The 13,289-nt window shown below is 38.7% G+C and overlaps 1 protein-coding gene across 1 annotated transcript in view; it reads right to left on the bottom strand.

The window, feature by feature from the left end:
• Window positions 1-12,039, bottom strand: part of ghrhrb (growth hormone releasing hormone receptor b) — a 37,748-nt gene extending 25,709 nt beyond the window's left edge. The window contains exons 1-2 of the mRNA XM_035653665.1: window positions 11,649-12,039; window positions 2,762-2,870 (exon numbers count right to left, since the gene is read on the bottom strand). Of these exons, the coding sequence (XP_035509558.1) occupies window positions 2,762-2,870; window positions 11,649-11,744 (205 nt within the window). The 5' untranslated portion in view covers window positions 11,745-12,039. The remainder of the gene's footprint in view (window positions 1-2,761; window positions 2,871-11,648) is intronic.
• Between the last annotated feature and the right edge of the window lie 1,250 nt (window positions 12,040-13,289).

Here is a 13,289-nt window from a genome sequence, read left to right as displayed (position 1 = left end):
GCTACCAGGAACGCCCAATAGGCGTTCTTGTGTCATGACGGGAACGCCCAAGCCGCAGCTGGACCCTTCTCCAGGCAACAGGATGCTGACTGCAGTTCACTTATTAGCCACCGGTGTCACCATTATTGTTTTATCTGAAAGTTATATATCAAACCTTTAACACTGTACTTAAAGCAATGTACACCTACATACAGAAAGAGAAGCATGTTCCAGCCTGTATTAGTTTGTCACTCACCTATAAAGCGCTTTGTACTTTGTGCTTTACTTTGTGTGTTTGGTGGGCTGGTTAAGCCACTGGGCAGACCAAACAGGACCAGCTGGGTTTCTCCTTCTTGACAGTCCAGTTTTGTAAAAGATGACTGGAGAAGTGAAGCGGCACCTCAGTCTACTTCAGTCAGTGTTCAACCCTCGTACCTGCCGCCTCAAATGCTAATTGTCACGTCTTTGCTTTGGATGATCACAGGAAAGGGTGACAAATGATGCAATTAATTCTGAACGACACCAGCTGTGTCATGCACAGGCAGTCCCGCAGGCGAGCAGACGACTGTCTCACCGAGTGCGTAGCTTTCATCCACACTTTCAGACTGGAGAGCTTATCTGCCTGGAATGACCCCGTCGCATAACTCCAAACACTTCAAAACAAAGAGGATTCATATTTTGGGTGTAATCGACATGCTTTCAGACAGCATCTCAGATGGAAAATGAAGCGTGGTCCTTCTGAAGGACAAGCTGTTCCAGTGGCTGAGTTTTTTTCTTCTGAGGCACTGAAGGGAGGATAATGGATGAATTGCTTCTGATTCAGTTGGCTCCCCTTCTACCTGAGCTGCGGAGATGAATGCAGGGCCAGGCCAGGTTGACCAATCTGTTCCTTTAATCCAGACATCTCCTCACCTGATTAGTTCCCTTGATTGTTTTGGCTGTGCTGCCAAGGGAGGGACAGTAATTTAATAACAGGAAGCAAATGTGCTCACTGTGCTTTTGATTAAACAGCCGCAATCATCGACTGCAGGAAGGCACACACAGCGGGCTGCTGTGAGCTTTACATTCAGGTGTGGTTTGAAGCAGTGTGCTTTAATCCAGGAGTTCTCAAACTTTTGTAACGAACACCTTCCCAAGTAAAGGAGAAAAAACAAACTGGACAGGATTTCACCACAAATAAATATGATTTTTGAGAGTTGTTTCTCTTTTATTGGATGTTATGATTGTCTGAGAAGCTTTAATGGATTACCCGGTGGTTCTTCTTTAATGAAGAACCTCCATACAGAAATCAATCCCGTGGACAGATGAAATGTGGGAATTCACTGGCTTTGTCATCAAGGCCTGTGAAAGCGCCAAGGCCTTTTGCTGCCTTTAACACCCTCTGAAGAAGCTGAAGAGGAGGAAGGGAAAGGAAAAGCGACTCCTCAGCCCATAATTATTCTGAGTGAAAAATATGTGTATATATATAGATGTACACAGTCTATAAGAGGATCGTTTTAAAAAAAATAGATTTCAACAGTATCCAAACTGCGCAGTGATGCACTCTCCATTCAAGCTCAAACCTAAGAACATGCCAAATTCCATCCTGAATGTCTGTAATTTTACAACATGACATGAGTCAAGCCCACTCAAGAGTGCTTCTGAATGAAAAGTGCTTCCACAGAGAGAGCAGTTTCTAATTTAAATGTGTTCTGTGTGTTTTTTTCAGGGGTGAAAAAAACATTTTCCAAGAGTAAAAGTAATGCACTGGCTGTGATTTAAAAGGTAACATGGTTTTGGTCTGTTTTGGTCAAGGGGAAAGAGGAGGAGAGCAGAGAGGAGACAGGATGAAGAGAAGAGGAGAAGTCCTGCGGAGTGAAGCCTCTAATTTAAGATATTTAAGTCATTATTACTGATGTTTGCCAATTGTCTTTTGTAGAGAGGAGATGAGAAGTTTGTCCTATGTGTCAATATTCACATAAAAAACACAAAAACCAACAGTGTTTGTTTTTATGTCTATTTTCTCCCTAAAACCCTATTTATGAATCAGTTTTCAATTTTCAATCATTTCCTCATGTGTGATTTTTTGGGGTGCTTTCTATTCGACAGTGTTCTGTGTGTTTCTGAGGTTGAACGCAACGTTCTCTTCTTCTTCCTTCACATAATGTAAGAAAAAAAAACAATCCGGTTGTACTGATGCAGAAAATCACTAGACACCAAGCAATTACACAACAAAAGAACAATAGAGTTGAATTAGACTGCGGTGGATTCTGCTCATTTCCACCTCTGGTTCAAACCCCGCCTTTTATATACTTGGTTAGGTTTATGAAAAGATCATACCTGACGAGCCACCTCCTCCTCCAGTCGTGGACTTTGTCGCTCTTTATACTATTGCTGGTACTGCACCTTCATACACGTGTGTACTTCACATCTAGGCAAAGTAAAACATGACACTGACACGGTATCCTCTAGTGGATCGGTGAATCTATTACACGCTTTGGCGAGAGACTGGGTTGAATGCTTAGAGTCTACAAAAATGTAATTAATTACAAACTATACTAACTGTACAGTTTAATTAGTAATCTCAGTTAGTCAATTTACATTAAAATATAAAATAAAAACTCACTTAATATAGAGCAAAGATTCTCTAAAGGGTTTCCCTAAACTTTGGCATAACTATATATCTAACCCAACCCTACCTCAACCTTAGGCTAAGCTTAATCTTAACTCTTAAACCAAGTCCTAAGACTAAAGTCAGTTGTCAACCTTGTGGGGACCCGATGTTTGATTAAAATGCACATACCTGTCCTGTTGGAGTGGTTCTTCTCCTCCTGTTTGAGGATCCGGTTGCATTCTTCCTGAGCCTTCATGTGCTGAACCACCAGGGCGCAGTCCGGGTGGATGGCCTCTGTCTACAAACAGAGAACAGAGAGCGGAGTTGATTTGCACATGAAAGCACTCGGCAGTGATGATACAAGGTTTAGCGGGCAGCAGTGTTAACTTAATTTAACACAGACTACAATATTACCTACAGTACACTATTTATTAGGATGGTATGAATGTTTTAAATTGACAATGACAGTAATTCTTTCATTATTTATCTTGTGTCACAAGATTTTTATATAAAGACTGACCTACAAAAGGGTTTGACTTTTTGAGTCCCTAGGGTTCTTACTCTTTTTAAGAAATCATTTTCTTGACCTTTCCAGGAGATTTTCCAGACAGACAGTACAGGACAGCACTTACTCACAAATTGTCATATAATTTACTGATAGGCCTTGTATTGACCCCGGTTTTATTCCTCCTTTGTGAATCTTCTCAGGTTCATTACAGATAGATGGTCAGCATTTACGGGACAATCCACTTGGCTGTTCTCACCACTGCAGATTTTTGACTACTGTTTATTTATTTATTGTTTACTGCAGTTTTCCTCGTAACATCGATGAATCAACGCTGAAAAGATCACTAACTAACATATATAGTGATTTTAATCAATTTCGGAAATGTGTTAGGATTTTAGCATGTCTGGTGCCTTCACCTTGAAGTCAATGGGCTTTTTGGTTAACACAAGCGTATGAGATTTTCACGTTTTCTTCTACGACATTAATGACGTCAGAGAAATACACCGGCCATTAATTTTGAAGTCTTAAAAAAGGCGTTTGCTAACAAGCGGCTAAATACAGACTACAGAGGTTGTCTCTGACGTTACAACATGGAGACTTATCTACTCACTAGTACGCCTTCACAGCCTCAATGTGTTTATACCCGCACTCTTGCAAAACTATTCTGACTTAAACTTTCCAACTTGTACATTTTAATTACAAGATTTAGTTACAAGTTAGAAGTTTAGTGGTGGTGAGGCATCATATGACTGTGGTGTAGATTGTTTATACAATATGTATATAGGTTGATGTTTTATGTTAGCATTCAACTTCTGGAAATCACATTTACATTTCAAAAATCATAAAAGTGGTGTTTATTTATGAAGATTATCTTCCCGAACAAAACATTTAACTGTCATAATCCTTTGCTTGCAACAGAGCTTAATTTCTGCAGTAATCAAATACCCAATGGATAAATCCTATTAGCTTATTGTCGAAGGAACTGGGACAATGCTAACTCCCAGGTTAGCCTACAAAAACACATCATCTCTGCAGCACTCTACAAAGCTACTTAAAGTTGAAATCTATAAATACATTCAGTTAAAATATTTCAATACAGTTTAATTTTTTATCATATTCAAGAGTTTAATGATCAACACATTCACCTCGCTTGAACTCTGTGCGTTGCTAGTCATCACATTACCAAGCCAAGTTTGCTTAAAACACAGCCGTCCCACAGCAGCTTCAACACATTAAAATCAACACATTAATGCAAAAGAAAATCTAATACACTGTGGTAGCTGGCATATAATCCAACTTTTGCAAGTGTGGCTGATTTACATATTCAGCTACTTTAACAGAATCTGTCTGATTCAGCAAAGAAGGACTAAAGTAAATAACTGGTTTATAAGCCTTCACACTGTGTTTGGGAACAACCGAAGGAAGAACAGGGATTCAAACATAATGCAGAACACTGAAAGATGCATATTTCAGCATTAAACTGATTCCTTAAACATTGATTCTTACAAAAAGCCAACTGATGGAGGAACCCTGTGCTGTGGACCAAGGCTACCAGGGTTTGTTCACTGGCACAAATATCAAGCCAAGTAAATGCAGAAAGTGCATTTAATGTCTGCGGTGACCTTGTGAAATTTAAAACAACCCTTTATAATCAATATTATTTTTAAGTCAGCAGCATTTAAGTGTTTAAGTGTTGATTACTACTTACTACTACTTACTAATATTTTGTTCTGCCTAACATTCATGTGAGTTTAATTTAATCCTTATTTTATACATATCCCTGTCCTGCCTCTCACTGGACCTGACGGGCCCCGGCATGCTGAGTCAATTCGGGCCGAGTTCGGGCCTGTTTGGGGTTCTTACCATACTAGCGAAACCAATATTAATATTAATACAGCTAAATTCCACAATTCTCGATACCCAATTCAATACCATTGTAATGTTCTGATAATATTTTTGGCCCAGATCCCCATTTAATATTGAGTATCTGCTGATACCTAGTCCCGAACTAATCCTTGGAATTCTTTAATAATACAGGTGAATAGTTCTGCATTGCATTGATTTTGTATTTTTTTCTGCAGAAAGTCGTGATGCATTTATGGAGAAACAGTTTATTCAGTGTTGTGAACTATATGCTTTTGGGGGAACTTGTTTTTTGTATGGAATAATGGCGGGGTGGGACTAAAAAATCTTGTTTTTTCTGATCTTTGTTTATTTCTGTTCACCCTGGTTGAGAACCACTGCCCTAGACAGCAATTTATAGTGTTTTATCAACTATAGGGGCTTGCAAAAGGGGAACTTTTGCAGCATTTTAAAAAACATTTTATGGGCACCACAAGGGTAATAATATTTGTGGGTATGATTACAAATCACTGATAGTTTGGGGCCTGTGTGTGTTTTTGAGAGACAGCCTACATCAGGGAGAGCTTAAAGTCATATTGCTTTCGGAGTCGATCTCGGGCTAAAAAACTGCAGACTTTTTCGGGCTGGGGATGCAGTTTTTGGCCCATGCAGGGCTCTTCCTCTCACCCCATTTGAAAACCAAGAAGGCGTAGGCGGTTTCCCTCCAGTGATGAACCTCTGCACGGTAATCAGCACCCGACAGCTGACACGTGGGAGTTCAACGACTTCCTCTTAAATTCCTGACATCTACTGTCTCCTCTTCCTTGCATTTCCTTTCACGTCTTCTGAAGAATGTGCAGAGGAGGAGGACAGAAACCAGCAGACCCATATACAGTAGGCCTATAATAATCTTACAATATGTCTTTATTCAATAAGATATTATATTCCAGCAGAATCTTCACCCTTACATTAATTCTGTGCAATCTTGTCATAAAGTCTATTCATCTGTTCTGCTGTCGAGGCAGAAATAATCCCTATAATTGCTCCGAAGGTGTGTAATTGATTTCTGTAAATCTATTTGGTTTGAAATGTGTGAACCATTGCAGGTAGAACACCTGCCTGTTGGACAGATGGAGACTCTGCAGGTGAGCTTGACATTTGACCTCATCCTCTCACATCGCTGCAGTGTCCGGGATTAACACGAGAGGAGACGCACACTACCATTGGATAGGAACCCCTCCTGGCCTGTTGCAGGACATCTTACCCTACAGCTGTCAAGTTGTTGTCTAACGGTCATTCTGTGTGTGTCTTTCCTTCATTGGATCAGTTGCTCAGAAACTAAAAACTTAGTAAGAGCTCATTCTTGTGTCTCTACTTTGAGTCAAAAGAGAGAGAGTTTTGTATGTTCTGGACGAAAGGTAATAGGTTCATTCTATGTGCTACGATCTTGTGTTGCACAAACTGCAGGAGTTTGACAGTGAAGAACAGAGTTTGTGTCCCAGGTGTGATCAACCTGGACACACTCCCAAATCGTCAAATCAGTGGTCCTCCACTTCAAAATATGACATAGTCCTTCTAGTGTAATTTCTGGACACTCCAGCTGTCAAAGACAGTACATAGTGAGAATTATTGTTATTGTTATTATTATTATTATTATTATTATTATTATTATTATTATTAATACAGTTTGATTATGTTCATTAAAGTATATGAATTTTGTTTTGTCTTGTTTCCAAAACTGGTACCTGTCTTGCAACCCCTTTGGAGATTATGACTCTCAAACTGAGATGCCTCACACGGTAAATCCAGGTTTTCTGATACATAATGCCATCAGTTCCTTCCATTACACAGACTTATATGCTTGGAAGAGACTTTAAGAGCGAGATTAACTGTGACACAGGCTCCCATGATCAAATATCCTTTTTATTTTCCAACAGTTCTAAATTAAATACTCTTATTTTCTAATTTAAGGTCTGTCTGATAAATCCACAGTACCCCCTAAACACATAACTGTACATGAGGAGAATTTACTGTGAAAAGGCAAAATATTTACACATTTTTTTCCTTTTAACTGGGTGGCCTATAAACTTCTAAATCACTGATAGTTTATATCTACAGCAGAAACAAAAGAGTCTGTGTGGCTGAAACCCGATCTGGCAGCGCAGCCTCACCGTGACACAAAACATCACAGTCATATCTGCCCAGCGGGTTTATGGAACAAACCTCCTTTATGCAAGCAAGATAGTAGCACGACCTGCTGTCTTATGAAGCAGCACAAAGAGTAATTTTACAGTTTAGTGATGTGCAGAGAATCTGGTTTAACTGATATGATGAAGTGTAGAGCCCGGCAGATGTTTTTTCCCCAACTTAATAGGTGCAGAATAATAAAATCAGATTGTGTGTGGTGTGTGTGTGTGAGTCAAGAGTGCCATTTGAGCATGCACTTTAATTATTGTAACCCTCGATCCTAAATGGCAACAGTTTACGTGGCAGCAATGTCATTTAAATTCAATCACTGTCTTAACTGGGTCATTATCGCAGGGCGCCGGTCGCCTCCAGCCAACCTTTACCTCGCCGTCATCATTTACATTCAAAATTTAACAGTAATACAAAGGACCGGTAATCACCAGGTCTCTGATGTCATTAGAGTGTGTGTGTGTGTGTGTGTGTGTGTGAAGTATGCCTATTATTATTATTATTATTATTAAGTAATTGATTATTTTTCATTTCACGCTGATGATACACAGGTGTACCGAATCGATCAGACCTCTCCTCTCACTCACATCCTCCAGTCTCTTTTTTTGTCTGTATAAATATGAAGCAGTAGTTGGTGCCCACAGATAATCATCCCCAGACACAACTGCAAAAGCCTTGCAATACGTGTGAATATTTTGGTCAAAGTTGAATATTTTCAATGCGAATGGGACAGATTTCACATGGCCTTGCATTGACTTTGCATACATTAACAAAAATTCACTTTGCTTTCTGTGCGAACACGCCACTTTGTCCAGACAAACAGGTTCAAGCCCCAACACCCAAGTTTTAATAAACCGTAATTTCTCTTCAAACTTCTTTTAACATTTTAACAGCACAACAACATCCACCATCTGTCATCTTAGGAGCATCTCTTAAATTTGCATCATTCTTTTTATTTTCAGACACACAGACCCTTCCTGCCTTCGTTTCCAGTAACTGGATAACTGTCACTCATTATTGGCCCCTAAAATCAATTTAACCGCCTTCCATTTGGACAAAATACGACCACGAGAAAGATAACTCACAATCTAGAAAAACACCTTGACCTCTCTGCACTGCTCACTTGTGGCATTTAGAATTGATTTTAAGGCATTATGTCATGTTTTCAAGGCAGGCGCTTAACTTGCCTCCAGCTGAAGACAAAGGGTAGTGAGTCTGTTGACGTCAAGGCTCAAAAAGTGCTCTCTGTAGAAAATCTGAAGATTTTTTCTACAAATGGTGGAATGTCATAGCATACATTTATTAACGTACTGTAAGTAAAAGTTTACTTTACTAACATATGATGAGTTCACAAATAATGAAGCACTGTAATAATAAAACAAACAAAACATAAATAAATTGAACTAGCCAACACTATATGATGTAGTGAAAGTAATGAAAGTAGCTCTTATGTTGCTTACACAATGCATAAGTGAAATACATTTATATTTATTCTAATTCTAAAGGGCCCTGTTGAGTTTTTACGGGAAAAATTATAAATTAATAATGGTTGCAATGTTAAAATTATAACAGTGGGCCTACTTAACTGGATGGCAATATGTAGTCCTACCTGTGGTGTTTTAATGTTAAAATAATAATATAATCTACATGTAGTATTTTATTTCATACATGAGAACATGAAATAAGTGTAAAAAAACACATTGGTTTGTTCCCAGAGACAGACAGGACTTATCTGCACAGACTACTAATGACCTTTGTGCTGCTTGTTAGTTATCCAGTGCAGCTAACCTGTTGCTCGTCTGTGAGTCCGTTCACCACATCCCCCAGCATTTCAGACGGCATAGTGTTTACAGACACGTGAAAAGAGAAAAGGTTGACAGTGGATTGTTGTCTCTAGCACAGAGACAGTAAGAGGTCTCACTCTGCCACTATTACCAGAAATTTAAATGGTAAATTAACTGTACTTATATGGCGTTTTTCTAGTCTTTCAACCACTCAATGCGCTGTACATGCCACACTCACCCCATTTACACACATTCATAGACTGATGGCAGTGGCTGCCATGCAAGGTGCCATATTTACATAATAGTACAGAACAACTGATAAACTGTACAGTGAACCCAAATATTGAATATCTGACAGTTATTTATAGTTTTTATATAGTCCAATACTGTACAAATATTCAGTTTTAGTTCATCATTTTAGTCCAGTTATCCAGGTTGACTTTCTTCAGCTGCTCCCAGGTCTTTGAACAGTTTCCTCCTTTCATATGATCAGGAACCAGTATCGATGTCAAGGTAACAGTATCAAAAATATATTATTATTATACTAATGCCGTTTTAAGGAACTAAAAGGAACATTCTTTTGTGTTGATTCTGGCGACCCTCTGTGGACACAAGTGGTAGTGTTTCTACCGCATCGTTTCATTGATTTCAAGGGGAATTCGACCAAATCTGAACTGGTGGCAGGCATCAAGAATCACTATGTAGAAATAGCCACTGATGGTCTTGTTTGTTTATGTAAGTCATATAGAGGCATCAGCCAAGTCCTGATCTCATATATGTGTGTAAACATATTATATATGTACTGGCCAATACTGCATTTTAGGCAGTATCAGAGGAATTTCCAATACGGATATTGGCAATTTGTAAACCTGCTTTTAAGAATTGATGAAAAAAAGCTCACAGTATATATATATATATAAAATAAAATACCAACAAAGAGCAGGAAAAAAAGATGTGGATGTGTGCACACTAAGTCCCTCCTGCCATTATCGCTTTATATGCAAATAAAGTGATCCAGCAGGTCAATAAGTGGCATTAGACGTCCATCCTGCTCTTATCAATGTCAGTGACTATAATGAAAACGCGGAGTGGATCAAATGAGCACCTTCAGTCCTGATACCAATCAGAGGTGCAGCAGAGTCTCTGGAGGAAGCAGCTAATAAAGGTAGGGACAACAAAGGATCATTAACAGTCTTCAGGATTGGGGAAGAGATGTCATAAAACCAAATCCTCCATCAGGATTTAGATCCTGATGAGCCCTCAGGTGCGGCTGACGGAGCCTCCAGGATGGCATTAAGTTCAAATAAGGATAAAATGGAATACAATAGAAATATTCTCCACCGTGAATTGTCTGCATAATTTCAATTTCAAAAAGGGGAATGTGCATATGCAGAAAAAAGAAAAAAATATTAATGCTTTCTCTTTGCTGCTGTCAGTCTGGAGCCAAAGGCAGCAGAGTCAAGTGAGTGTCCAGTGTTAATGGAGCCACGCGAGACACCACTGCATCATACTTTTTATTGATTGATTATTTATTTGAGGTATATGTTTTTATCACTGTATGCTCCTGTTCATAGTTGAAACTTTCACTGATATTTATGTATCATTCATCAAATGTTAGGATTTTTTTATATTAGGACACCAACATAGAGCAAAAAGCAAAAGTCCAGGTGATATGGCAAACGTTGGGAATATTAAACCACCACACAGAACAGCTAATAATGGAGTTAAATCGCTTCATCCCCAAGGATTTGTACACATATGAAATTAGTCATCCCTGAGGTAATTACTGTTATTCAATTCAGACAGGTCAGACAACAGGAGGGCAGCACGTCAATACCCGCAGAAAACAGCTTCTCATCTGGACTTGCATTTCTGTATTAATATTTAATCTGACATAAATAAGGCATAAACTGGGGTCCACGAGTGGGTTGTAGGGGAGTCCCCAGCAAAAGGAGAAATATAATATTAACAATTTTATCCCATTTTTTGGAAAATGAAAGAAAAAGAACGAGGGAAGAAATAGGGTTGGCGTTTTAGATTGAATGTAAATGAAGACTTTATTTTCTTCAAACCTAAAAATAAAAACATTACACAGAGGTGATGACTTACTAGAAAATCCTCTCAAACTGGGGGTCCATGGTCTAATGTGCATCTTTTTGGGGGGTCTTTGCCCTGAAAAAGTTTAGGAACCCCTGCAATAAGTTATTCAGATAGCTTAAGATTCCCATTACATCACATGTAGCAATCTAAATGATGAAAATAGTATATAAGTTGTTTAAAAACTGCTTATGGTGTTAAATCTATAAAATCTAACTGAACTTTCCCCCCTTTTCCAACCAAGGGAGTATATGGACATAATTCAATTAAACTGCAATACAAGAAAGAAGAAAATGACAAGTAAATAAATAAATATCCAAATGAGCAAACAATATTTAATATTAAAAGTAGAAAAGGTTGGTTAACTGTGCTATTTTTATTTCTAAATTATATTTGAAATGCTTAAATTAATTAGAATCGAATATATTTATGGTTGTCAAAACTAGGAAAAATAATATGTACTAAGACCTTTAAAACTGGCAGATTAGGGCTCCCATAGCAAAGTGTAAACTGCTTTCTTCTTTAAATATGCAGCAAAAAAAGCTTCTTTTTGTTAGTGTCAAACAACCTAAATCTGAATGCACTAGGGGGTTGTTATAAACCTGGTCCCGCAGATCCAGAACCTGAGTGTTACCACTGTTGGACTCACCGTTTCCCACGCCGCCAGCTGCAGGATCAGACCCACGTGAAGTAATGTGGTCATCCGTTTCAAGCACGAGCTCCCACAGATGAGCATCAGAAACATTTCTAAGGTTTGTTCACTTTGGAAACTACCGACCGGAAAAGTAAAAATATGTCCACGGATGAAATCAGTCTTCTGGAATGAGAAACGACCCCCGCGTTAAAACAATCCATGAACTGAGCCGCTTGTTGGCCGTTTGCAGATGAGACTGTGGTCTCTACGGTGTCCGGTGCAGGGGAAGATCCGCATTACGCACGGTGGAGAGCCGGGACTCGACTGAGCCACACAAGGTGCGCTCCTCCCTGATAAGGCAGCGGAGACGGAGCGGAGCGCACAGACGCAGCAGCGGCGCGGAGCTGCGCGCTGACACATCTTTACCTGCGCACACAGCTGCTGGAGTTACATTCAGACCGGCTCAGTGACCTAAAACTAACCCTACAAACACGCCTGTTTGCTGGTATGTTATCTCCTGTGTTATAGACAGTGTGTGGCAGATACAGATGGGTGACACATGAAAGGGACAACCTAAATGAATGAGAATTCATGATGAGAATTAAAATGATGTGAATTAATTAAGAGAATTGAGACTAGGATTTTAAAAACATCAAAATATCAGAGGCTTAAGTAGACATCAAAAACACTTTTGGACCTTGAGTCAAGATATAAAAAAAATATATACATTTTTCATATTCATTTTTTTATTGTTTCTTGTAAATAAAGCAATCCTTTTTTTTATTTATTTATTATTTGTTTGCACCAGAGTTAGCTAACAGCTCATTTGCATCAGGAGGACAATAAACGACCACATAACCATAAATACACAACATAAAACAGCACAGTACATAAAAGGTCTATTAGTGTGAGATAATAAGTAGAATTAATATGATAATAAATACAATAAAGGCAATCACTGGTGATGACATTTTTGTGCTGACTTCCGCCAGAGCTTGAGGCTGGTTTAAACACTGCAGAGCTTCCTGAGTCTCTAATGTTAATGGGCATGGAATTCCACTTCCTCACTATTTAAACTGAGAGAAAGCTGATCGACCAAAGGCCGTCTTCCTGAACTGCGGCATCCACTCACCCCTAGGTTCTGCCGCTGCTGGTAAAGGTCAGGCATCCTCAAAGAGGAAGGAGTGCAGATTATGAATAATTTGATTTATTTATTTTTCAGTTTGAAAAGATGAGGTATTGAGCCATCCCTAATGAAAACTGACTCATATTTCATAACATTAAGAATACTCATGAAATGACAAGGTAATTTCTGAGGGCTTTTAAAGTGAGTTTATGTTACTTTTGAAAGAAGAAATAACATAATTGTCATTTTACAAATGAAAAGTTGAATTCATAAACAATTAAAGACAACCCTATTTAGGGTTTATTTGATAGGGACAGATACAGCAAACATAGTAAGAAGTGTTTTTAGCCAAGGCTTTTATGAAGTTAAGGCAGGAAGGTAAAAACAGAGTAAACAGAATACAAAAAGAAACATTTAAAGACATTACATCTAATTGTATAATGTGTAAATGTGCCGCTAGGGAGTCTCTCACATCAAAACAATAACAAACTTTGATGACGTCTTGTAGTAGCGTGGGATCATGGGAGTTG

This window comes from Morone saxatilis, unplaced genomic scaffold (assembly GCF_004916995.1).
Source record: "Morone saxatilis isolate NCDOM2014 unplaced genomic scaffold, NCSU_SB_2.0 Contig12, whole genome shotgun sequence".
Taxonomy (NCBI): domain Eukaryota; kingdom Metazoa; phylum Chordata; class Actinopteri; family Moronidae; genus Morone; species Morone saxatilis.
This window is presented reverse-complemented; position numbering and strand designations above follow the sequence as displayed.